The 27,387-nt window shown below is 42.4% G+C and overlaps 1 protein-coding gene across 20 annotated transcripts in view; it reads left to right on the forward strand.

The window, feature by feature from the left end:
• Positions 1 to 21,487, forward strand: part of DOCK9 (dedicator of cytokinesis 9) — a 276,616-nt gene extending 255,129 nt beyond the window's left edge. For 12 of the 20 annotated variants that reach the window (XM_059144086.1, XM_059144093.1, XM_059144101.1 and 9 more), the window contains 9 exons: positions 2,139 to 2,261; positions 3,003 to 3,116; positions 3,806 to 3,841; positions 4,707 to 4,853; positions 9,079 to 9,289; positions 14,388 to 14,578; positions 17,805 to 17,905; positions 18,043 to 18,181; positions 20,195 to 21,487. In XM_059144086.1, the coding sequence (XP_059000069.1) occupies positions 2,139 to 2,261; positions 3,003 to 3,116; positions 3,806 to 3,841; positions 4,707 to 4,853; positions 9,079 to 9,289; positions 14,388 to 14,578; positions 17,805 to 17,905; positions 18,043 to 18,181; positions 20,195 to 20,317 (1,185 nt within the window). In that variant the 3' untranslated portion in view covers positions 20,318 to 21,487. The remainder of the gene's footprint in view (positions 1 to 2,138; positions 2,262 to 3,002; positions 3,117 to 3,805; positions 3,842 to 4,706; positions 4,854 to 9,078; positions 9,290 to 14,387; positions 14,579 to 17,804; positions 17,906 to 18,042; positions 18,182 to 20,194) is intronic. The other 8 variants (XM_059144098.1, XM_059144104.1, XM_059144088.1 and 5 more) reach the window with 1 other exon arrangement.
• Positions 21,488 to 27,387: the final 5,900 nt, after the last annotated feature.

Raw genomic sequence — 27,387 nt, forward strand, 5'->3', positions numbered from 1 at the left:
CTACTGAACATTCTATAGTACATGGGACAGACCCCAGGACAGAGTTGTGTGGCTCTAGATATTATTAGTGTCACTGTGGAGACATCCTTCTGCAAAGCTGAATCCAGACAGGGTGGTATTGGCACAGGTTAGACATCTCTTATCAATGGAACAAAATAGAGAAGCCAAAAATAGATTCACACACATGGTTCGGTCGATTTTTTCCCCCCGTCATTCAGATAATACTTTATTTTCTTTGATTTAGTAGAACACATAGTATATTTGATACCTAGAGAAGATCATTTTTTAATACTTATCTTTTTTTTCTATTTTTAATTTAAATTCAATTAATTAACACATAGTGTATTATTAGTTTCAGAGGTAGCGTTCAGTGATTCGGTGATCATCAGTCTAATACCCAGTTCTCATTACATCACGTGCCCTCCTTAAAGTCCATCACCCAGTTACCCCATCTCCCCCGCTACCCGCAGGAACCCTCCTATGATTAATTGTAGGTTCAGCTGATTTTTGACAAGGATTCAAAGGCAGTTCAGTGGTGAAAGGATAGCATTCATCAAGTGGTATTGGAACAATTGGACATTCATTTAAAAAAAATTGACCCATACTTTACACTATATTCAGATATTACTCTATGGATCATAGTCTTAAATGTAAAACTCCTGGAAGAATACATAAGGAGAAAATCTTTATGGACTTGTATTAAAGATTTTTCTTAATATGTAAAGCACAACCCAGATAATAAAAACTTGATAAACTTCATCAGAATCAAAAACTTCTGCTCTTCAAAAGACACTTAAGAAAATCCAGTCACAAACCACAGACTGGGAGAAAATTACAAACTGTGTGCCTGAAAATGGACTTTTGTGCAAAATATGTAAAGAACTCTCAAAACTCAATAAACAACCCTGTGGAAAAGTAAGCCAAAGATTTGAATAAACACTTCACCAAAGCTATAGAGATGACAGAGAAGCACATTAAAATGTGCTCAATGACATTGATGAAATCCCACGTAAATGGGCTTCAACAATAAAGGTTGAGTAAATTGGCTTCCATTAGGAAATCCCAGAAAGACAGACAGCAATAAGTGTGAATGTTTAACAGAGTTACCCATGATGCAGCTGCTTTGGGAAGGAGGGGGAGCTCCACTCTGTTAGTAAGGCACTTGGGCCCCTGGCTGGTTCTGAGAAGGTTGTCAGTCCCAGTCAGGCTCCTTGCTACCTGTTAATTCTGGGCCAGTGAGAACACTTCCTTCCCAGTATTCCGGGACAGGGTCCTAAAATTCACCCTGATGGGCCCGTTCAGGTCACATTCCACAGATGATGAAACAATGACTGAGGCCAAGAAGTAGCTTCATGCTAATTAGTTTATACCTGAGCCACATGCCCTAAACCCTGAGTCATGGGAAGTGTTAGCTCCTCCCAAGGATTTTTATAAGAGGCAGGTGACTACCCAAACTTCAGCAGATAGAAACTTCCAAGGAAAGGTCGTTGGTGAGGCTGGCATCATGCCTTCCACGTGCCATCACCAAATTGTTCCGAGATGCTTGACTTGGCTTGAAATCACACTTAGTAATTTCATGTCTCAGCATTGTCATTGTTTCTCAGAAAGGAAAAAATTAAAATTTTTTACTTTTCTTTTTTTTTTTAAAGATTTATTTATTTACTTTAGAAAGAGAGCAGAGAGGAGAGCGAGAGAGAGACTCTCAAGCAGGCTCCCTGCCGAGCGTGGAGTCCAATGGAGGGCTCGATGCCACAATCTGCAGATCATGATCCAAGCCAAAATTAAGTCAGACCCCAACCGACTGAATCACCCAGGTGCCCCAGAGGGGAAAAAAAATTCTCTAAATTATAATTTTAAGAAGAGAACCAAACAGGGATTGAGAACCTGTGTGAAGCTATCAGTATCCATTTTTCCCCATGGTATATAACTATTACACAGGCATATAATGTGACCCTTCATTTCCACTTATAAATGTTTGGAAAGTGGCTCATTAAAAAAAATGTAGTGTTGAGCTATTTATTACAAGTGTGGAAGTTAGTGTTTAGAAGTAATGTATTTTGAAATTTTCCCCCTAGCCATCTTAACTGGTTGTGTTTCCTGTAACACTTCTCTGGCCCATGGCCTTCTTTCTTGATCAGGATGTGCTCATGGAGCTTCTAGAGCAGTGTGCAGATGGACTCTGGAAGGCTGAACGCTATGAGCTCATCGCTGACATCTATAAACTCATCATCCCCATTTACGAGAAACGAAGAGATTTCGAGGTATCAGAGTGGTTTGTTTTTTCCTGTTTGAGAGGACAGTGGGGTGACACATACACCCAGACCTTCTTACATGCAAAGAGAACAAGCAGGCCATGATCAGAGGTGACCTGTGGTCTCTGACCCTCTTTGTGACGCTGGAGGTCACCACCTGCAGATCCATTATACATGGCCCACACGGGCCCCGCCTCTGTACGGACCCCAAATCTCAGAAAACAAGGATTGGCAATTGTGGCACCCCAGTTTTGAAAGGTTGCCAAGAACTGAGTTTTACAATCACCAGGTTCCTTCTTCCTCAGAGCTCCTCCTTGCTCCCTCCACGTGGGAAGCTATTGTCCCTGCCACCATTCCTGGGCTGGGGAGGCGGTCCAGCTTCTTGTAGCTTATCAAAGAAAGTTGGAAAAGCAAAGACTAAAATCGTGATTTGTAGGACTAATTTACCATCTCTGACATTTGATGTTAACTTGAAAACAGAGGTTGCTTCCTGCAACGTGGAGATTTAATGGATCCTCAATATGCAAAATAGCTCTTTGGGTGGAAAATACTATAATTGAAAAGTGGTCATTACCAATTATGCACTCGAGACACTCTTGTTTTTTTTGGGGGGGGTTGGGGGTTTTTTTTGCATTTTGTTTCATTTACTCAAGTCCAAGGGATTTTTAACCCTGTGATTTCGTTTAATTGTTTTAAATCTGATTCTACTAGTTCCAAGTGGGAGGAAATGGGTTTTGTTCTGCTTTTCAGAGGCTGGCCCATCTGTATGACACACTACACCGGGCCTACAGCAAAGTGACCGAGGTCATGCACTCGGGCCGCAGGCTCCTGGGGACATACTTCCGAGTGGCCTTCTTTGGACAGGTAAGCCTCCTCTTTGTTCTGCAGCCCTCCTAAGTCCTTGTTTTTCTTTTGTTTTGATTTTGCTTTTTTAATTCTATGAAGTTATATTTATAAATTTTCTATTTTCTATAAATGCTAATTTGATGAATTTGTCATATTTAGTATGATTCTTATCTTCCTTGGCAGTAAACTCTCTGCTTTTTTTTTTTCTTCCTATCTTTTCTTTATTACTTTCTTAAGGCAGCGGTAAGTTCTCCCTCCATTAGACATTTTTAGCACACCTTTGGTATCTCAGTGTGGTTTGCAAGTTTCCTTTTCCAGTCTGTATGTATATCTGTCTGGTCATTACAAACTCCAAAAAAAAAAAAAAAAATTAACATTTTATTCCATTTACAGAAATAAATCACCTGTTTCCTTATACATCTATACTGCATGTTTTAAAATGAAAATTAAGACTTTTCCAGTTTCCTGTGTTCCCTGTGCATCTCTATCTTTTGTAGTATGATATCTCCACAAGTTTATTTACCCTTGTCATAGTTCAGAAACTCTGTGGAAAAGGGTTCATTTAAATTTAACTGCAAGTATAACCTCCAAGTCTCTAACACGATTAAATGGCATTAAGTTATTATAATTTATTTAGGGTGTGTGGTTTTCTATGAGCATTATATAACCTTCGATTTACCCTGTTATTATCTTTTATAACTTTATAGCAATACCAGTTCACAGACAGTGAAACAGATGTGGAGGTAATTATAGTAAATGCTTAAAAAGCAAGTAATATAGTGAAATTACTGCATCTAAACTTCTAGTTTGATGTGGGTGTTATTTGTCTCATTTAGCCTGCATTTTTTTTTCATATACTGTGTATTTTGCACCATTTCTCTTTTATTTTAGATGAGAAACTTTTTTTTTTCATTTCTTTCAAGTATTAACCCCAATATGGACTTTAAAATTTTCAACCTTTTTCACTTCCCATGCAATTCCAAGCCTTTTTGTATTCAGACAGATGGGTGCTAAACCACATGCCAACTGGTGAGAGCGAAACTGTTTTCTGATTATCATTCCCCAGGCCTTTCATATTTTTCTCATAAATAAAGCAAAACAGAACTTACACACCCTTCAGATAACTTTTGCGGCACCTGCTCCAGACTGGAATGTCTTTGTTTATGCCGAAAAGTCCTGTGTAAATGGGGGAGACCAGTGAGGGGAGAGAATATGCGTTTCCGAGGCCTGCCTGGAGCAGGCTGCCGAACCACTTGTTAGTGAGCTCTGCTTCTTGGGAATGTGAAACAGGCTTGAATCCCATCATTCGATCCCGAGAGAACAGTCTTGAATCCCTGATCCTCCATTTCACTCAACACTTAATGACGGCATTCTTGAATGAGTTTGCAGTTCTGTGTTTTCCTTGATCTCTGCAGCCCGACTTCACATTATTATCAGTTTCCTTTCCTCTTCAGAAAGCCTGTTGAAGTAGGATTTTGTTTTAGACTCATCCTCCCCACCCCTGCTTTTTTTTTCTTTTTTTTAACCCATATAACACAAGCATCCTTCCTGGGTGGTAAACCTAGGGCTTATAGTTGGGAACAGCTCTAATTGTGCTTTATGTCACAGGGATTCTTTGAAGATGAAGATGGAAAAGAGTATATTTACAAAGAACCCAAACTCACGCCTCTGTCAGAAATTTCCCAGAGACTCCTTAAACTTTACTCAGATAAATTTGGTTCTGAAAATGTCAAAATGATCCAGGATTCTGGCAAGGTATGACCATGTTTGGGAATATTTTATAGCAATATAATACTGTATTATTGATTGATTTATGATGCATGATTGATCATATGTATTCATAAATGTGTATAGTGGGGGAGAAACAGGAAAAATTAAGAATGGTTGGCCTTGAGTAATAAGTGTAATTTATTTCTTCATGACACCTTTCTGTGATTTCCAACATCCTTCATAAAGTAAAGATTTCATTATTTTAAAAAGATTATTTTTTTACAGGACGCCTAGGTGTCTCAGTCTGTTAAGCATCTGCCTTCGGCTCTGGTTATGATCCTAGGGTGCTAGGATTGAGTCCCACATCAGGCTCCTTGCTCGGTGGGGAGTCTGCATCTCCCTCTGCCCACCGCTCCCCCTGCTAGTGGTCGCGCACTTTCTCTCTCTCTCTCCCTCTCTGATGAATAAATAAATAAAATATTTAAAAACAAAAGATACCTTTTACAAAGTAACGTCTGAAAGGATATACCACTTTCAGCATGATGATGGACAGATGGACAGACTGACGGACAGACCAAGGAAGGAACTAACTAGCCAGCATGTTTGTAGGAATGAGATCTAGGATTTCTGTTTAAAGTGGGTGTCCTCTGCTGTATTGCTCTTAGGAAGACCTTTTCTGAAATTATACGTTTCTCTGTATATTTATGTATTCCAGTGTCTTCGGGACATCTCCAGGAAGTTGGGTATCCCTTTGTTTCCTGAAATTCAGGCTGAGATAGATCTCCTTTTCTTTACCTTAAAAATGTCCTCCTGCTAAATAAAAAGCCAAACAAATGAGTAAACAAACACAAAGCAGAATCCGACTATAAATACAGAGAACAAACCAGTGGTTGCCAGGAGGGAAGGGGGCGGAGTGATGGGCACAATGGCTGAAGGGGAGTAGGAGATGTCGGCTTCCGGTTAGAAGCACAGCGCCAGGAATGTGGTCAGTGCTACTGTAATCGTGTCGCATGATGACAGATGGTAGCTGCATTTGTGGGGAGCACGGCTTACCGTATAGAAATGTTGAATCACCATGTTGTACACCTGAAACTAATGTAATATTGTGTGTCAGTTACACTTCAGTTTAAAAATAATAAAAATTGGGGCACTGGGGTAGCTCAGTTGGTTAGACATCGGACTCCTGGTTTTGGTTTTGATGGTGATCTCATGGGTCATGAGATCAAGCCCTGTGTGGGCCTTTGTGCTCAGTGGGGAGTCAGCTTGAAGATTTTCTCCCTCTGTCCCCCGCCCCCAGCTCATGCATGTACACATGTACTCCCTCTCTCTAAAATAAATAAATCTTTAAAAGAAATAAAATTAAAATAATGTAAATAAATAAATATTAAATATTAAGCAGACAAAAATGTCTTCCTGCTCAGTTTCCAGCAGCAATGAGCTCTACATCCTTCTAAAGTCACCCCTTTGGGGAATCCTTAGTTCATTTTCCATCCTGAGCCCTGCTTTGGAAATCCTACTCTCTGAAATCTGTTTCCTTGAGGCCCTTTTTTTCCTCCAGGGAAGCGTCTTCCAGTTTCCTGCCCAACTGGTAGATTGGGGACAAGGAAATAGGTAATTCTGGATTCTGGATGCAGGACCTGAGCAAGGGTTCAAGGTCCCATGTTCGGTCTGCAAGCTTTGACCTGCTCGCCCTGTGTTCTGCTCTGCACCTTTGCCCCTGCTTTCTGCTGAGACTGGTAAACCCACTTAGACTTTTTCCAGACCAGTTTCCCCAAGGGGCAACCCTTTTCTGTCTTGTGGGGTGGGGATGAGGGAAGGGAACCTGGAGTTTGGCCACTCCAAATAGACTTTGGCCACTCGTCTTGGTTTCCACCTTACACCTCCCCCAGTCACCCTAATCCTATTGCTGGTCTTTCTAGACATCCGTCCTTTCAGGCAGCTGTAACAAACACCAGAGACTGGGCAGCTTATAAACAACAGAAATTGCTCATAGCTGCGGTGGTTGGGAAGTCCCAAGATAAGGCACCAGCAGATTCTGTACCTGGTGAGCTGCTTCATCCTGGTTCACAGACAACCGTCTCCTCTCACTGTGTCCTCACATGGTAGAAGGGGTGAGGAAGCTCTTTGGGGCCCCTAATATAAGGGCATGAATCTCACTCCTGGGGCATCACCCTCATGACCTAATCACCTCCCACCTGTCAGTACCATCGCATTGAAGGTTAAGATTTCACCCTGAGAATTTGGTAGGAGGATAGAGGGTTAGTCCATAGCAGCAGGCTTCTGAGAGGGGCTCTGACTCACTGGTTACCCCTCTGTGTGGGAACTTAGACTAGAACATCTATCGTGACTGAGCACTGTTTTTCTCAGAACTCTTCCCACCTGCATGGGAAAACAGGGACTCTGCCAGGTTGGGTAGCACACCTCTGTGCAAGTGCCTTCGAGAACTTCAGTAAACGCTCTCATCCACTGCTGTCTTCTCTCCTCCTTCCCTGCTCCTCACAGGTTAATTCTGTACGGCATTTGAACAGAGTTGCACAAAGGAAAGGGATAAACACACACTGTTGGTCTGTTTTTAACCAGAAACCTCAACACGATCTTATGAAGACCTTTTTTTTTTCTTAGACCAAATTACTCACATCCGACTGCCTTTGTTTTCTCTGAAACCGAAATCTTTGTCCAGGTCAAACTGTGGCTTTAATGTTGTAACCTCATCTCAGGGTTCTCCTGTGTTCTTCTGCCCCCAGACACCAATCCTCTGCTCTTCCTGCCGATATTGACATGGATCTACAACTTTGGAAATGAAGTCTAGGGAAATACCCCTGAAGGAGTAGGCAAGCACGTGGTATCCATTGCTTTAAATTGGTTCTGCTGAGGAGAGTTACATTTCTAGGTTTGAGTATAGTTATAGGGATTGGCCAGATGGCTGTTTCTAAAATAGAAATAATAACTCATGACTTTTTGATTTTCTTAAATTCCAAAGTTTTAGGCACATTTGCACCTATTTCTCATTTTTCTTCACACACATCCCCGTTGAGAGGACATTGGTGCCTGGTAACTTGAGACCCACAAAACCTCATTCGTTTGTTGGCCCCAGTTCCAGAACTGTCTCCAAATTCTCTGTAGTCATTTCTGTCAGACCCCTTTTTATTGCTCTGCAAGCTTAAATACAATTCATATGTGTAAAACTGATTTGTCTCCCTAATAAATTACCTGTTGTGCTTGTATGGGAAATGCCTGTGTTTCCTGTTCTGGTGTGTCCCAGATGTTAGCGATGCAGTTCTAAAAGCATTTATGTTCAGTCAGTCAGGAGCTAAACTTACAGTTAAATGAGTCTCAGATTAGTCTGTATGTGTGTTAAAGTGATTCATCCACGTCTGTTTACATCTAATCTCTCTACAGATTAATTATAATTTGAGGTTCTAGGTGTTAAACATTATTACTAGAATAAACTATATGTAAAAATACAGTTCAGGAGCCCAGCAGAAAAATCCATGCAGGGAAGTCATTCACTAGCATGATGTCTTAAAAAATTTCAATGTCATGAAAAAGAGGTGGAGAATTCTAGATTAAAAATGATCATTGACTAGATTCTGGATCAAAGAGCCACATTTGAGGAACTTTAATGGAGTGCATACTGAGTGATATTATGGGTTAAGTTAATTTTACTAGGTATAATATATTATGGTCATGGGGGAGAATGTCCTCATGTTTAGTTGATGCTGGCTGAAGTGGCATCATCGATACCACTTACTTTGAAATGGTTCAGCTAAATAAAAATGTCTACGTGTGTATGTGTAAGTATTCGTCCGCCTGTGTGTATGCATGTGTGTGTTGAAACAAAGCATTAGCAATTGTTCTAAGTGGTGGGTATGTGGCTGTTTGTTGTACTATTCCAGATTTCCGAAATTTTTCCAGATCTTTTATTTCTTTATTTTAAAAGATTTTATTTATGTATTTACTTGAGAACACATGTGCGCATGTGTGAGTGCAGGAAGGGGCAGAGGGACCAGGACTAGCAGGTTTCCTGCTGAGTAGTGTGGAGTGGAGCCCAGCCAAGGGATGGGGTGAGGGGGTGGGGTGGGAGGGCTCAATCCTGCAACCCTGAGATCATGACCTGAGCCAAAATCAAGAGTCAGACATTTTACCGACTGAGCCACCCAGGCGCCCCTCCAAATCTTTTATTAATAAAAAGTGGAAAGACAAGCTTTGGGATGCTTGAAAGGAGTCTTTCAAATAGTACCAATCTCCCATTTTGTTTATTCATTTAAAGGTCAACCCTAAGGATCTGGATTCCAAGTACGCATATATCCAGGTGACTCATGTGATTCCATTCTTCGATGAGAAAGAATTGCAGGAAAGGAAGACGGAGTTTGAGAGGTCCCATAACATTCGCCGCTTCATGTTCGAGATGCCCTTCACTCAGACGGGGAAGAGGCAGGGCGGGGTAGAGGAGCAGTGCAAACGGCGCACCATCCTGACAGGTACGGTTCCCCGGCTTCTTCCTCGAAGAATCATGTCCAGACATGAGCCTGGACACCAAGATGAAGAGCTCTTCACAAGGGACCCAGAAGCTTCTAGAGTGAAGGGCCCTTCCAGCTTCGTTAACTTTTCCCATGTATCCATTTCAGTTGAATATTTATCTCGTGCTTACTTTGGAGGACTCCTGACAATTTTCTACTTACCCATTAGCACCTCCTTCTTTGATTAGAGCGGAAGTTCATATGCAGAGTCAAGTCACTGACCCTTTTTTAGAATCTGGTGAAAATAATGGACCCTCATCTCCTCCGAGTGAATATGCACATGATTTGAGGTGATTTACAGACTCCTTCTGAAACCCATGTGGACCCCTCTCTAGGCCCAGGGCCCCAAGAGCCCCTGCACACAGTTCTGTGTCTCCCTCACAGGAAGGGACCCCTTGTGTATCTTTATCACACAGTTCCCAGCACGAACTTGCTCGGGGATTGTAGGCTGAGTGAGTAAATGGAATATGAGTCTGGAGCCCTTCCACCTCATCTCTGATAGTGGCTGGCCAACCTCAGCTTGAATACCTCCACTGCCAGGAAGCTCACTGCCTTCTGAGGCTATCCGCTGGACTGTGACTGAGTTTTAATAGATTCTTGGACACTGTGTAGCCATCGAGAACCCAACTTCAGAAATGTGTTTTGCATCATTTCCCAGTTCCTGGCGGTGTAGAATCATCTTGGGCGTCATTTTTACCTTCTTTGGGGGAGCCTGACCCACCCACTTGTGGGTTAGGGTCAGCAGCATGACAGGGATAACCTAAAAGAAAATACTTTCTTGACTCTTTAAAAAAAAAAAAAATCAGTGAGGAGGCCTGCTCAGAAAGCCAGGTGTGTCTACACCCAGTGTTTCAAAGAGCTGTCATTAAGCTCAACCAGGAAGGTCCCCGTCACTTGTCCTGAAGTCAGTGTTGCAGGGTGATCTGGTGGGTCACTAAGATGGAACCCTGTGATGCCGAGCGCAGAGAGCACCGTTAAGATGCCGCATATCACATGGGCCTTTGCTCTGTCCACTGATTTGGACACTTGGAGTAGGTGAATTTGTATCTCAGTAAAGCTATTACCATAGAAAGACGATGACTCATGGTGAAATAGCTCAGAACAGCGTATTGGGGAATCTTCTACCCTTCCTAGGAAGGAACTGAGATAAAAGTTAAAATAAAAAACAGAAAGCCTCCATTCTTAAAGAGCCCCTGCTTTTACAGTAAAGACAACCTGTAAAATAGAAACAGCGTGGTCCTCGACAGGGGTGTAACCCCTCCCCAGCTGGAAGTGATTTGTTTTCTAATGCACACAGTTGCAGATTTCTTCTTAAGACAGCTCCGTTTCTAGGGGGAGCCATTTTGCTAGCTTCGGCTGCTTATCTCTCCAGCTGCCATGACTAAGCGCTTATCACATTGGTCACGGAGCCGCAGCATCAGCATCACCCAGGAACTACCGAGAAATGCAGATTCTCGGGCCCCGCCCAGCCCCACTGAATCCGAAACTCTGGGTGTGGGCCCATGTTGAACAAGCCCCGCCCCTGCTAGGGGATTCTGGCACCCCGAAGTTTGTGCGCTGCTGCTTCAGATACACCAAGTTCACTGATAAGTCAGGGGGAGGCTTTTTTTATTCGGATGAGTCCGCTCAGGTAGCGTTTCTGATCTATAAACAGTTATTACCATAGAGTGTTTGCTGGCCACATTCCCTTCAGGGTTATAGTTGACCATCTGGTCACAGAAATATTTTTGAGTCGCTGAACAAGAGCCAAGCGCCCTGCCTGCCAGGACAGAGGAGACACAGCATCTGAGCACTGCAGAGAGAGAAGGAGCACCCCCCCCCCCCCCCGGGGTTGTCTGCTCAGCTGTGAGCTTGAGAATGTGTGGGCGGAGTAGAGCCAGGGCCGGGGGCCTGCAGATCCGTCTGGGTGCTCAGCCGTGGGATCTTGGGCAAGTCACTTACCCACTAGTGCCCTCATCTGTAAAATGAGGTTTATGCTGTCCATCTTGTGTTAAAGAACTTTGTAAATTATACCCGGCGGCGGGGGGAGAATGTACTCTGTTTTGCTGGATTGTGCTGGATCTCAGCTGCCCTTGAGCCCCTTGCCTTTTGAGGCTACTGCTGCACCAGAGGGGATGACAGTACAACAGAACACCCCAAAAAGTACAGTTTTTATCCTGAAAGATCTCAAAATATCACAAGCATGGTTGGGCATCATAAAGATTTAAAGAATGGGTTAGGAAAAAATGGTACTAAATGGTACTAAACACTAAAAACACATATGCTAGGGGTGCCTGGGCGGCTCAGTCAGTTGAGTGTCTAACTCTTGATCTTGGCTCAGGTTGTGATCTCAGGGTCATGAGATCGAGCCCTACGTCGGGCATCATGCCCAGCAGGGAGTCTGCTTGGGAGTCTCCTTCTCCCTCTGCCTTTCCCCCAGCTTGCTCAAGCTCGCTCTCTCTAAATAAAGATATGAATAAAATCTTTAAAAGCACGTAAGCTCTATATCAACTTTCAGTTAAAGATACACCAGTATATTCTGAAGACTTTGAACTTAAGAGTTTTCCCTTGTGTTATTATTTCAATAGGTTCTTAATTCCATTGCTTTGCTTCAAACCAGACCTTTGACCGTCCAAGTTGTAGGGGAGCCCTGGCCCTCCCTGCCCTCTGAACCCGGCAAAGGCTCACTTGCCTGGATTGGTCAGTCTGCTGGAATTGCAGGATCATTTGCAAAACCTAGTGATCACCCTGCAGGCCCCTTTGCTGTACCTTTCTGAGCCTGCCTCCCAGCTTGACCGCCTCCTACAGAACTCCTGCTGTGGACATTCTTCCCAGTCATGCACTATTCCAGAGTCTTCCAAATCCTGCCAAGACTCCCAGAGGGGCAGAGGTTTTGTCCGGCTGTTCATGTTCTAGTCAGTCTCACCAGACTGTGCAGGCACCCACCCCTCTCAGCCACCTCTTCCTCATCCCCTACCCAGTCCTCGAATTTGCCACCTTCCAGGCCACTTCGTTCTTTCATTTAGCCACTTGGGCAGGACCACATTCATTAATTCAACAAACATATGGGGCCCTGGCAGTGTTCCAGCCTGCCTTAGTGACAAAACAGAGATCTCCGCAGTGTACCTTCCAGGAGGAGGAGACAGACAACAAGCAGTAAATATTCCTGTACTGGAAGTGAATGTGTTCCAGACAAACGCAAAAGGAGATCAGACATGCGAGGTTGACTGGGGAGGGTGGCAGTTTAAATGGTGTAAACTGGGGAGGTGACACTCAGTCCAGACTTGAAGGAGGGGAGGGGGTAGATCATGCAAACATCTGGAGGGAGAAGGAGCTGTCCGGGCCAAGGCCAATGGTGCGGGTGCTTGTATGCAGCACCTTCAGGGGACGACCAGCGGCCGGCGTGGCTGGAACTGAATGACTCTGAGGGGGAGTGGGGAAGATGGGGCCGGCAAGGAAGGCGGGGGGCGACCCAGCTACACGGGCCTGCCGGGCTCAGGCACAGGCGCTGCGTTTTCTGTGTCATCATACTCTGCTTTGCTCCTCTACGTCTCCAGTTACCATCGCAAGACTCAGGACTTTCACGCTGAGTGAAATCCATATAGTCCATGGACAGCTCACAAATACCCTTGGAATTCATTTTTCTCTCATAAGCAGTGCCGTTGTCACAACACAGCCCTCAGAAATTCTGTGATTTGACATGGCTGTTAGCCTCCTGAAACACTTCCATGGGACTTGGTACAAACCCACTGCAGTTGCGCTCATCTGTAAAGCGCTTTCTGTCCACATCCCCATGCTCGCTGGCGGGAAGTGGCAACACCCGGTTCTTATCACACTACCGGAGAAGTGTTAGGTTCAAGGGGGGTTTATCAATGCCAGTGGCTGCCACTCAAAACTATCTACAAGGAATGCAAAGGAAATAGGAGACAAGACCTTTGGCCTTGGATTGGTTAAAAAAAAAAAACAAAACCCACAAACATTTAGGGACTGGAACAGGCCTGTAAGGGTGTCACAGTTGAGGCTGCAGCAGGCTGAACATCTCCAACTTTTCTAGACTCCAAGATGGTCTATCTGAACTGTGTGCTCCATGGTGCTGGCCTTGTTTTCTCATTTCGTCCTTTCTACGTAAACTCTCCCAGCCACTTAGTAAAGAGCAGTGGTCCAGACATAATGCTCCCATCTTACCTTTGCTCATTAAAAACTAAACTAAGCTGTTAAGCATGTATATTCATGTCTGTTCATAAATATATATTAAATAAAGATACTATAGATATTTATACATCACGTAAAGCAACAAGTTAGAAATTGAAACAGACCCAAATTAGAAACTGTTTTTCTCTTCATTTTTAAACTCTTTGGTGTTGATACGTTCTGATAGCTTGTTATGATAAATGAAAACAATACTGATTGGCTTTCTTGTAGCAAAGAAACTATAAGAAATAGTAAATGTTTTTATCTCTGTTTTCTATTCATTTATGTTTCAGAATATCTTTGTCATAGTGTGACTTCAACAGTTTGTGAGATTCTGGTTCCTAAAATTCTTTGCTGGGAAATATAGTCTCACTTGGTCTTTTTTGTGGATTTCTCTGATTTGAGCAAACTCAAGCACGGGATTCAAAGTTCTATAGAGAAATGAATGTTTTCAAGGATATGTTTATGGAGTGATTTTCTGGGCTTGAAATCTGTTTTATGACATTTCAGAATGGTGTACTGTTCTTTATATCTTCCAAGCCATCTTTTACATACTAGCTCTTTTAGATCTCGCAACTTCCAAGGAAGGGAAAGCATTTTTGGTTAAGAAAATTGAGCAGGGAATGATAAAGTGATTTCTTCAAACACACACTTCTCACATTAAAGCTTAACAAGGACCCAGCTCTTTTGACGTCGCAACATACAGTCTATCATTAAACATATGCAATGATAAAGGAAAATAGTACTCTGGTCCCACAAAATCCTGGCCTCTGCCTTGGGCAAGCTTTGGGTTCCTTACCTCTAACATGAGACTACTGAATATTTCTACTTCAGTAACTGTAAAGATGGTGCGAGCTGTGGAATGATTCTGGGACCTGTTCCTCCACAGCAATACACTGCTTCCCTTACGTGAAGAAGCGGATCCCTGTCATGTACCAGCACCACACCGACCTGAACCCCATCGAAGTGGCCATTGACGAGATGAGCAAGAAGGTGGCCGAGTTCCGGCAGCTGTGCTCCTCAGCTGAGGTGGACATGATCAAACTGCAGCTCAAACTGCAAGGCAGCGTGAGCGTTCAGGTGAGCCGAGCGCTGGACAGAGCAAACCCAGGGCAGCAGGTGCCAAGGCTCATCTGGACCTTGGTCAATTTCAAGTCCAGCCAGGTTGAGTGTAGCTCCTCCGCTTACCTGGTGATCCCATTTACATTCCAGGATCTGTGTAGTTTCTTCTGATACCAGAGGGGGGCGGTAAACTGGCACACTCCCCACTCCCCTCCCCACTACCACCTAAACCCACTTGTAGAGAGAGTGCCCCCTAAGCTGTCTCCTAGGGCCCTGAGACAGCTCTCCATATGAACCTTTTTTTTTCCCCCATTTTTTTTTAGTTTTTTTTTTCAGTTTGGGGAATTCAAGTGGCCTAACCAGAAGCATTAAGACTCTTCTAAATATAAAGAAGCTGTAGGTTTCCTTATAAAACTGTTGTTTTTGGTTTCTATGAAATTTATAATCTGGAAAAGTACCTTAAGTTTCACTCTCTTAATTTCTGATTTGCAGAAATTCTTTATTTTAATATAACTCAATTAATTTTTCCTCAAGTGGTAGCATTTTTGTGTCCTCTGTAAGAACTTGGTTCTTAAGTCTGTCTCAGAAATGTTCTATATTTCCTTCTTTTGTTTGGCATTCCTATATTGATTTGCAATCCATCCAGAATGGATTTTTGTATGTGGTAACAGATAAGGGCAAGATACATTTTTTTCCATATAGCTTCCAGCAATGTGCACCATTTTATGGAAAAGATCAAGTACTGATTATACATATATGTTCATATAAGTACTGATTATACATATATGTTCAGCTGTGAAAATTTAACAAGCTATACTCTCATATATACCTTTTGGTTTGTATATCATACTTTAAAATTACTGGTTTTTAAAGGGTATCTTACTTATGTGTTTTCCTAGGAAATTGGTAAATGTTCAATCACCTCTTTGCAGTGATTAGTATGCTTCTTGGCTTTATTGATTTTAAGTATATATAAATAATTCTAGCATATATTTTACACACACACACACACACACACACACACACATCCTCATAGCTAATTCTTTTCTCTTTCAGAAAGGGTGCATTTGGGCACCTGGGTGGCTCAGTTAGTTAAGCGACTGCCTTCAGCTCAGGTCATGATCCTGGAGTCCCAGGATTGAGTGCCACATTGGGCTCCCTACTCAGTGGGGAGTCTGCTTCTCCCTCTGACCCTCTCCCTTCTCATGCTCTCATGCTCTCTCTCTCTCAAGTAAATAAAATATTTGGGGGGGAAAGGGGGTACATTTATGAAAGTTGCATTTGGATTGTAATAGCTAAGCTTTAGGGGGGTTTTGGTTCATTTTTTGGAACGAGTTCTTGTCACCTTTTTATCAGATCCACACTGGGTTGTTGCCTATCGTTTCTAAATACCCTTCACCACGGAAGTAATTACAGATGTTTGAATCTCTTCCCTTATGACCTGAACGACTTAAGTGCCAAAATAAGTTATCAGGTGAATTTGATAAATATTCCAGCAATATGAGTGATTACATAATGGGGTCAGAGATCACAATTTTCTGCAGTTAAAAAACAAAACCGTTCACTCAGTAATATAGCCCGGGAACATCCAGCCTCTATCAGAACACCAGCAGAGGGGTGTGGGCGCCAGTAAAGGGTGTGCCTGGACAGGTTGAGCTTTCTAAAGGGCAAAATGTGCCCTGCCGTTTGACAGTAGCCTTAGAGCTTTATAAATACCCAATCATCAGGGCGCCTGGGTGGCGCAGCTGACTGAGCGGCTGACTCTTGGCTTCGGCTCAGGTCTGATCTCAGGATCTTGAGATCAAGCCCCACTGCAGGCTCTGCACTCCATGATGAGTGTGAATTTCTCTCACCTTTCTCTGTCCTCCTCCGCCCCCGCACATACGCATATGCACACTCTCTGTCAAACAAATAATTCTTAAAAATATATATAAACACCCAGTCATCTTGAAAAGCAAAGGTGATTACTCCATGATGAGGAGATTCTTGTACAAGTGTACCCACCAAGATGATAACAACGTTGCAGCTGGAGGAAATTAACTTTACCGTTTTATTTGTGTATTTCTGTAATTCTTTCACCAAGAGCCTTGCTGGGGTTGCTCTTCTGTAAGACAGAGCTATCGAGTGGCTTGTGCGACTCTATTCTCCAAGATTTTGCTTTGTTAGACCTTAGGAAGTCTTATCAACTTTCTTCTTTACGTATCCTTAAAATTGAGTAGATTGTGTCATTTTGGATAATTGGTCATTTGGGTCATGCCCAGGTCATTGACGTAGTTCCGCACACAACACCAGTGTGATGACACCCACAGTCGCCTTTAAGGGTTAGCTAGTTGCTCCTGTCTCGGAGGGCCCACTTCCCACCACTGTGGTCCTCTCTCTCCCTGTCTCTGGTTCTCCTCCCGTTGCTGCTCCAGTCCTGTCCACCATGGATCAGAACTGCAGCCCAGCTCCTTCACCAACAGTGATAGAGCAGACAGACAGCCCGCTCTACTTAACTTACCTTCTGAGCCCACCACACCTCCCAGGAAAAATGATGCAGTAATCACATGGTCAGGTTGTTTCTCACGCTGTCTCAGAGGCCTGGGACTTTCTTCTTCCCACCCAGTAGGTCTAATTAACCTTCCTGCTCTCTACATTTTCATGTATCCTAACCTGCCCGACTTTAGAGAACTTTTCTAGGCTGATTGAGAGATGCAGGGTTCTGGTTCACTCCCCCTTTTGTAAAAGGCCCCTAATCTTTGGCATTCAGCCCATTTCACATGGTTACTTCATTTGAAGGTAGCAAGGCAGTTTGCTCTTGGCCATCTACACAGTTCAAGGAGGCGAACAGTTGGTTTTTAAAAACCAAAAATATACTATATTCTTTGGCTTTTCACTAAACTCACCAGATGGACCTTAGTTCAATGTAGAGTAGCACAAATATCAATTGGAAGACTTGGGCTCTGATCTTTCATTTATTGGATGTTCAACCTTGAACAGATGGTTCCGTTTTCCAAACTTGGCTTCTTCCTTCATAAAATGAGCCATCATCTCAAGTGCCCTGATGATGTCTGAGTTGATAAAATCAAATGACATAGAACAACATAAGCTTTGTCCATGGTTTCCTCTTTGGGCTGTCCGTTCCTGGAGGACACAGATCATGACTAACTCAAATGGCATTTTTAGAACCTGCCGACTGAAACCACATCAGTGATAATGGTCATTTTTATCATAACATAATTTTAAATATTTGTTCTTTATCTAGGTCAACGCAGGCCCACTAGCATATGCCCGAGCTTTCTTAGATGACACAAACACAAAAAGATACCCAGACAACAAAGTGAAGCTGCTTAAAGAAGTTTTCAGGTAAAGCACACTGGAAATGTCTTTCTCTCATCAAATATCAGTCATTTCTGGGCTCATTCATGAAAAAGATACTACCAGTTGGACTCACAAGTTGTGTCCTCAACTTGTCTTTATTTCCCTCTCTCACACCGTTTTAGGCAATTTGTGGAAGCTTGTGGTCAAGCCTTAGCAATAAATGAGCGTCTGATCAAAGAAGACCAGTTAGAGTACCAGGAAGAAATGAAGGCCAACTACAGGGAGATGGCAAAAGAGCTTTCTGCAATCATGCATGAGCAGGTAGGTGCCGTGCTGGGGTTCTCATTTTGAGCAAGCACACATTAGTTGGGATCTTGGATACACCCTGTGAATCTTCTAGATTTTTGAATCTAGAAACCTTCTAGATTTTTGATATTTAAACCTTCTAGAATTTTGATATTTGAAGAAGAATGTAGCATGCTATCTGCTGCTACTTTCTGAACACAGGTTACTTGGGGAAACAGCTAACAACTCACCCACCTGATACCAGCCAATATGACCAGAAGAGTGCAGCACCCACCTCCCTTTTGTCTCGCTCAGAGTTGGCCATGGCTCAAAGCTCTGTCCCTCCCCACACCAACCTAGTTTAAAACAAAACAAAACTCTCGCAAGAAATACCCGTAGTATTCCTAGAAGTTTTTTCATTCACCCAATCCTTTGAAAGACTAGGATTTACCAGCCCAGCTTAAGGAATATTCTGTTGCATTAAATGACTTTTGCCACTTAAAAAAATAGAGTTGTTCAGTTTGGGGCTATTTACAGCTGACCTGGGTGCCCCAGTGGGTTCTTCATGGCTGCTCCGTGTCATGATGGGCATCCTTCCCGGTTATGTGCTGCTGTCACCTTCATGTATGGGCTCCTTCCAGTAGGATTGCTTATGTGGGCTCAGCTGGCTGGGCAGCTGACAAAGTCAGAGAGCAGCTGCCACAGCATTGCTTTCTCAGGGGTCCATTTTCCATCAACCACAGTGATGCCCTCCTAGTCATGGTGCCAGTCTTAATAAGCAACGTTAGCACCGCCATCGTATGTGATGACTTTTGTCTGTTCCCTCCATAATGGTCTCTCAGTCTTGCAAATGGAAGCCAGGCCCACTTGTGTCAGTTAACATACCATGTGATAGTCTAGTTAGGAAATTTCTGTCATGGGAAACTAATTTAAATGTCTAAGCTCTCACTTGTGTGCTTTCTTCCCTCCTCCATGCTGGCACAATCAGATGGGATGGTAATGTCATTTTTCAATTCTATTTTTCTGAACCTCAGTAGAGTATTTCACATCAAGTTAGGACTGTGTTTGAACAGCTGTAGACGATGGCATAAGGACAGTGTGTGTGCAAAAGGAGCCGCCCTCTTCTGGACCTTTAGGAAAGTAGAAAAAAATGGAAATGATGAAAGAAAGAAATGTATGAATAATTAAGCAGAAAGGGATGGTCTCGTGGAAACCAGTTTTTGGAGAAAGCTTGAGGTCTTCTCCACAGAGCTTGCAGATTCCTGTGTAACAGAGTTTGATCAGTTGGTGTCAGCATTTGGCACCAGAAGAGATGAAAGTAGGAAAAACATATGGACTGATAATGTTGACGTAAACTCCCATGTTATTTGGACATTTAACACAGGGCTGTACTCTAAGAAACTGCACCTTGAACTTTCCATTATCTCAACAACTGGGAAGAGTAAACTCTTTTGAACCCTCAAGCAAAAAAGGTTTATGACCTGGAGTAGACTTGCTTTGGGATTTTCGGGGTGAGCCTTTGAATATGTATGTTCTTCTCAGTTGCTGCCTGGCAGTAGGTCAAATCTTGCCCTTAGAATTCTCCCCTGCGTTACCGAATGTGAAGAGAGACTTGTTCCGGGTCAGACAGGCAGCTGCTCGCTCCTTCCCAGGATGGAAATCCATAAAGCCCCGAGAAAAGGAGCCAGTAGAGGACAGATGCTCAGGATTTATTTTTTAAAAAGACTTCTCCAAGGGACAGAACTAGGTCATGTCCCTACCAAATATGTGTAAGACAGGCTTCACCGCCTTATAATCTGGCAAGTCTAGAAGGTGAGTCTAGATGGCTCCATTCACTGATTTGTAAAGGAAACAAAACGTGTTGTGCTTGACTTTCTCTGTGGGATCCTGATCTGACAAAGGCCATTTGCTAGTTGAGCTGACACAGTGCCTCCACAAAGCACCATCATTCAGGGGAGCAGTGACCATCAGGGAATGAATAAACATTGTCATTGAGAAATGTCGCTAGGGGCATGACACCTGGGTAATGTTGTGTTTTTGTGCCTCAAGATTTGCCCGCTGGAGGAGAAGACGAGCGTCTTACCGAATTCCCTTCACATCTTCAATGCCATCAGTGGGACTCCAACAAGCACCATGGTTCACGGGATGACCAGCTCGTCCTCAGTTGTGTGACTTTGCCTCATGGGTCACCTGTGGGGACTTGCTTTGTCATTTGCAAACTCAGGATGATCTCCTAAGCTAATCACTGGGCTCACACAAGACATGGGGGTGACCGAGCACAAGGAGACGTGAAGGGGAATGGGAGAGAAAGGAAATGAAGAACTGTGTTATTTCGTAGCAGATTTCCTAGAGGAGTCATAGGAGGGTACACATATTTTTTTAAATCTTGCTGGCAATATTCAAAGTTTTCATTCTGTCTTAACAGAGGTGTTGGTGGACTCTCTTAAGCTGGAGTGAAATTTTATTCTTCCTTACAGAGTAGTATTAAAATAAATGGCCTGGAGTAAACAAGTGTTCTGGAATGTACTTAGTAGGGACAAGTAGCGCTGAAATGGAGGCTGGAGTAACGTCCACCTCTAGGCAAAACTGGAAAATCTTGAACATATTTTTTTTTTTCCTGTGGCACATTCGGGTTGAATACGAGAACTATTTTTGTGACTAGTTTTTGATGACCTAAGGGAACAGACCGTTGTAACTTTTGTACCAGTGAGCCAAGGAGGGTTAGTGCTTTTATACTCACCTACTTGCATTTAAAAGAATATGGGAGCTTAGGAAACTGTGTGAGCTTAAAACTAGTCAAGCAGTTTAGAACCAAAGGCCTCTATTAATAAACAAAACTATGCTAAAAACTTAAAAGTAGTACAGTATATAGTTATGTACATACTCTGTCCATACAGTCTCCGCATTCTGTACATACACATATGACATTTCTACATTTTTAAACTCCTCACATCAGCTTCTGCATTAAGTTCAGTTGTGACAAACTCGTTCCGCTCTTCGCATATGCAACACACTTGACCTTTCTGTTTTATCCTTGTACATAAAGAAGTGCAATATGGAGATGTACACAGTCTTTGCTATGTTAGGTTTATAAACTGTTTTAAAAAAATTTCATCCTTTTGCCAAAGTGGTGGAGTGTATCATCAGTAAATCATAAATCCTGTGGTGAATAGTGGTGTAATTTTAAAGCTTTCACCATGTTATATTTTCTTTTGAGACATTAATTTAGTAATTTTATATTTGGAAAAATAAAGGTTTTTAATTTTATTTAACTAGAATCTCTGCCCTGCTGTAATTAAACATTCTGTACCACATCTGTATTAAAAATAACATTGCTCATTTTCCGGTAGTGAATATTGGGTATTTATTGTTTGACAGTCCCAGGAGGGGCAGGATATTGGAGTCCTTGGGGGTGAAATAACGTGGTTTATGAAATTTGCTTTAAAATACTTGAGAAGAAAGAAGGGGTGTGGGTGGATGAAACAAGGTTGACAAGTGCTGGTAATTGTCGAAGCTGACGTTGGGTACCTGGGGAATCATTACACCAATTTGTCTGCCCCTGTGTGTGTTTCCACGATGCAGATTTCAAGAGGCAGGTCTAGGCATCAGATCTGCAGAGGATTTGCCTAAACGCACTGTTGTGCCACAGTCTGGCTCTGAACTCTTCTAGTCGTTGCTAAATATGCGTAGACACCCCGTTGCCTCTGGCTTTTCCTCTTCAGCTGTATCGAGAGTTCCATCAGCTTCCTCGCTTATTTTGAGATGAATAACTTGGAGACAAGGTGGTCTTCGATCCCAGCAACGCGTTGGCAGCCGAGTGTCCACACACTCTCCGTGACCCATGTTGTCCCAAAGAAAACCAAGTCAAGTGGCAGCTCTCGCTGCAGGGGCTGGGCCTGCCTCTGGGGTACCCAGCGACTGGCAGGTGAGTTCATGGTCACCAGCCCCATATACTTGTGGCGGTAAAAGGAGGAGGAGTCTTTCCACAAGAAATAAAACAGCTGCTTTTCCTCCTTGAAGGGTTTTAAAGGCTGCTTTTTACATACCAGTTGAGGGGAACAAAAGGTGATGCCCATCTTGAACATTCTCAGTCAGTGGAAAGGCCGTGTTTTAAAGGTGGATACAAGGTCATGAAGAAGACAGGGTGAGGCATGTTGGTAGCTCACCAGAGTCGACAGCCCATCAATTAGTGGATCCAGATTTAGGGCTTAAGAAAATTATCTACGTAGGTTTGCCCCAAGTCTCTGACCTCCCCAGCGCACTGTAATAAACCTCGACTCTAACATCAGCAGGAATTGGATATAACAGTTTGTCTCCTTTGTCACTGAGCTGGATTTCCTGGTCGTAAATGCCTCATTTAGAAACCATAAAATGCCCAAATCACTGTGTGGCAAGATAAATAGAAGTCTGGAAAGTGCTAACTTGCTATCTCTTCATTGAAGTCGGAGAGCAGTTTGTACAGATGCCATGTCACATACGACTCAGCTTGGAAGGTGACCGGCCCTCATGTCTTACGGCAATGGAGAAAGGAGCCATCTCCCCACTGCGGACATCTACAACTGACCCTGCAAAAAAGCACATTTGTACCAATTAAAAATCTCATTTACTTTATGTATGAAAGTTTTATTTTGGTATAAAGTTACACAGTAAAGTACTGGGAACATTTCTTTGACATTCAAAAATCTTTATTGCTATTTTTAGTGACTTTTTTACTGTTTCCCATAGATCTTTTTTCATTGAGGTGAAATATACACATAAAATTTAACATTTTAGTTATTTTAAAGTGCACAGCTCAGTGACGTTATGTACAATGTGTATCGACATCACCACCATCCGTCCATAGAACTTCTTCCTCATCCCAAATAGAAACTCTGTCCCTGGTAAACAATAACTCCTTCTTCTCCCTCAGGAAAATTTTTTGAAGTAACTTCGGAATTAAAACTGTAGCTTGGTGACTTCTGGGGGGCTCAGTCTGTTAAGGTCATGACCTCAGGGTCCAAGGATGGAGCCCTGCTGTCATGGGGCTCCCTGCTCGACGGGGAGTCTACTTCTCCCTCCTCCTCTGCCTCACCCCTGTCTTGTGTACACTTTATCTTTCTCTGTCCCCGCCCCCACCAAATGAATAAGTAAAATCTTAAAACACACACACACACACACACACACACACACACACAAAATCTCTAGTTAGTATCTTATCAGGAATATTTGCTTCCTGGGACCTAACAGCTCTAGGAACTATACATTTATAGAGCCAGCCCCTTGCATGGAGAAGGGGGACATAACTTGAAAGGTCCCTCCTTTCAAGTTATGCAAATAAGCAAAGGACTTGCTTAACAATGTAACAGTTACTCAGTATAGAAACTCCACTGATAAAAGCATTTAATTTCCATCAACAGGGCATTACTTGCATAAATTATGATACATTCACACAATAGAGTACTATGTAGCTATAAAAAGGAATTAAGAATATCCCTGTACACTACTATGGAATGATTTTCAAACTAAGTAAAAACCACAACACAGGGAAAAGTGAATTATATGCTCCCCATTATTTAAGAAGTGAAGGATATATACATAGGTAGATTTTGTTTCTGTTTTTTTAGATGGAAAGACAAACCAAAAAAAAAAGCTTGCAATTATTACCTGTAGGAGAAGAGAGTGATATATAGGGAATAGGATTAGAAGATAGACCTATCCAAGTATAATTTGCTTTATGGATTTGACTCTAGAACCATGTGAATATTTACATAATTATTAAAATAATTTTTAATTCTTTAAAAATTAAAAGCAAAATTGAATGAACATAACTGTATATCAAATTGGTTGCATGAACACAAAGGAATTATTTCAAGTGACTTTATGATACAGGAATTTCACTGCACATTCCCGGTGGCAAATACCCAAAGGCTAAAAATAGTGGCAACTACATCAAAAACTAATGATATTACTAAATGTTGGCTAATGAAACATAATAATAAAAAATAGTAAAAAAATAAATAAACCAGTTTAAAAAACAAACAAACCCAGTGGCAACAAATAAATGAATGACTAAAAGTCATTTTTAGTAATTATTGTGTTTGTGAAAGTGGTGTATTGTTTTTGTGAGATTGTACTGTTATTTTGAGACTCTTGTATGTTTATTACTGGAGAAAGTAAGTGAGTAATTTTGCTGATATCATGGGTAACCAAGCTTTTGGCATAAGAGGAAACAAGTTGCATCTTTAAGACCAAAGAGGTTAAATTAAAACTCTTTCATTCTGCATTTGATGTGAAAAAACCAACATGAATTCATGATACGTGTGTGTGTGTGTGTATGTGTGTGTGTGTATCTTAAATGCACACTTATAATATACTTATTTCCTAGCTTGATTTACAGAAAAGGTCTAAAAACAATGAACAAGCCAGTACCTGGTAAGCACCCCTCAGAGCCCAAATTGTGGCCTCTAAATACCTTTTCTACAAGAGGGAGACAGAGCTCCCCAAAGGATGACTGGTTCCAGATTTAGGGCAAAAATAGCCCAAGATGAGTTTGGAGCATCTTTTCATACCAAACATCCAAAGGACTGACAAAAACACCTGGGCCTCCTTCGAAAGAATATACAGAAGCTCCCTCAAGCTAGTAGCTAGACCTGTGGTGGACATCAACAAGAATACTAATAGCAATGGATTGGAAATATATAATTAAATTCATAAGCTTATCATGATACTAGAAAAAAATTAAAAAGGAAAACTGATAACTACTGAAGGAGTAATGTCACCAAAAAAAGACAAAAAGGTATCATGTGCCTTGTGATGGACGTGCACAACCCCCATGATGGAGTCTTGCCTGAAACTCTCCCTGGATCTGATAAAGTCTCTAGTCTAACCACCAGTATCCGCAGGACAATGTGGGCACAGAGGAACATGTTAAGTGATAACAAAGGAAATGCAGTAAAATCCAATTCTATGGAAAGCTTTTAGGACAAATAACCTGGTTTCTTCAGTAAATTTTAAGAAAAAAAGAGATGGAGAGAAGACCTGTGTATTTAAAGATTCAGGGTTCTCTTGATATGGTGTATCTACTGTATAAAATACATAGACTTTTCCTATTCCTTCCTCTAAAAACAACTAAAAATCTTAGTTGTTAAATACATTTAAAAGAAGACCACAGAGGCACCTGGGTGGCTCAGTGGTTAAGCCTCTGCCTTCGGCTCAGGTTGTGGTCTTGGGGTCCTGGGACCAAGTCCTGCCTTGGGCTCTCTTCTCAGCCTGGAGCCTGCTTACTTCTCTCTCTCTGCCTGCCTTTCACTACTTGTGATCTCCCTCTGTCAAATAAATAAAATCTTAAAAAAAAAAAAAAAAAAAAAAAAAGGAAGACCATAAGACTCTGAAAGTTACAGTGAAGAAAGCAGCAGACCAGCTCGGGACCTTGGGACTCAAAGAATAATACAGTGTTAAGTTCTCCAGTTTTGTTTTGCCTCCTACATCTCATACTTGGAGTCAAAGAAAACAGCGATGTGGAAACACCTTCAGGCAGAGACAAAAAAAAAAAAAAAAAAAAAAAAAAAGACCAACACCACTTTGCACCCATCATCATAGCTATTATACCAAAAAAAAAAAAAAAAAAAAATTATTGAAGACATGAAGAAATTAGAACCTGTTTGCATTGCTGGTGGGAATGTGAAATTGTGCAGCTGTTATGGAAAGCAGTATGATGGTTCCTCAAAAATTAAACATAGAATTACCACATATATCCCGCAATCCCACTTTTTGAGATATGCCCCAAAGAATCGAAAATAGGGACTTGAACAGATGTTTGTCCATCCATGGCCAGAGCAGCAGTCTTCACAACAGGTGGAAGCAACTCAACTATCCACAGATGGACGGATGAATAAACAATATGTGATGTACAACAACATTATTCGGCCTTAAAAAGGAAGGAGATGACACATGCAACAGCAGGGACAAGGCATGAGAACATTGTGTTCAGTGAAATAAACCAGACACAAAAGGACAGATACCGGAGGATCCCACTTACATGAGGTGTCTAGAATGGTCAAGTCTGTAGAGACAGAAAGTAGACTGGGAGTTGCCATGGGCTGGGGGAGGAGGAGGGGGAGTAGTGTTGCTGGTACCGAGTTTCTGTCGGGTAAGAGGAAGACGTTGTGGAGACGGAGGGTGGCCACAGAACCATAGGATATAAAACGGTTAAAATGGTAACTTCCATACTATGCATAATTAACCACAATTTAAAAAGGAAAAAAAGAACAATAGACGCCTGCTCTGTCTAGCCAAATGAAGAAGGAAAGGGCAGCCTACCAAGACAAGTTGTTTTGAAGATTTTATTTAGAGTGTGTGTGCACAGGAGTGGAGGGAGGGGCAGAGGAAGAGGGAGAGAATCTGAAGCTGACTCTGCACTGAGCGTGGAGCCTGACGCAGGGCTTGATCTGAGGACCCTGAAATCATGACTGGAGCTGAAATCAAGCATTGGACGCTTAACTGACTGAGCCACCCAAGCTCCTACCAAGACAAATTTTTCAAGCAATGGCAGCCCTACACCAGCCAACGCCACAGAAAAGACGGCAGCCCCACCCATACTCCACCAGCGATGGCTGAAGAGGGAGCGAGGTTCAACACCTTCGCTGGGTTGGTGTCAGCAAAGGCCTGAAAGGAGCCAGAACTGTCTTCCGGGCTAGCCTAGGGACAGTCCCACCCCTGGAGTGCCGGGGGCACCAGTGGGCAGCCTAGACTTGATAGCAAAGCCACGATCCATAAAAGGACAAACTGATAAATTGAAGCTCATCAAAAGTAAAAACTTGTGCTCTGAGAGAATTCTGTTAAGAGGATGAAAATACAGACTTGGAGAAAATACTTGCAAACTAAAATGGATCTGACAAAGGACAGCACCTAGAACATAAAAAAGAACGCTCAAAACTCAAAAGTAAAAAAAAAAAAAAAAAAAAAAAAAATCCAGAGACTTGAATATTTCCCTGGAGAGGACATGCAGGAGGCAAATAAGCCCATGAAAAGATGATCAGCAGAATTAGCTATTAGGGTAACTCTAATCAGAGTCCCGATGAGAAATTACCGCGCACCTGTCAGAATGACAAAACCAGGCACAGTGACACCACCAGATGCTGGTGTGCATATGGAGAAACTGGATTTCTCATAAATTGCTCTTTAGTTTCAGCTCTAAAGTGCTCTTGAGCATTTGTCCCCGAGAAATGAAACCTTACATTTACACAAAAACCCATGCACAAATG

This window comes from Mustela lutreola, chromosome 13, assembly GCF_030435805.1.
Source record: "Mustela lutreola isolate mMusLut2 chromosome 13, mMusLut2.pri, whole genome shotgun sequence".
Classification (NCBI taxonomy): domain Eukaryota; kingdom Metazoa; phylum Chordata; class Mammalia; order Carnivora; family Mustelidae; genus Mustela; species Mustela lutreola.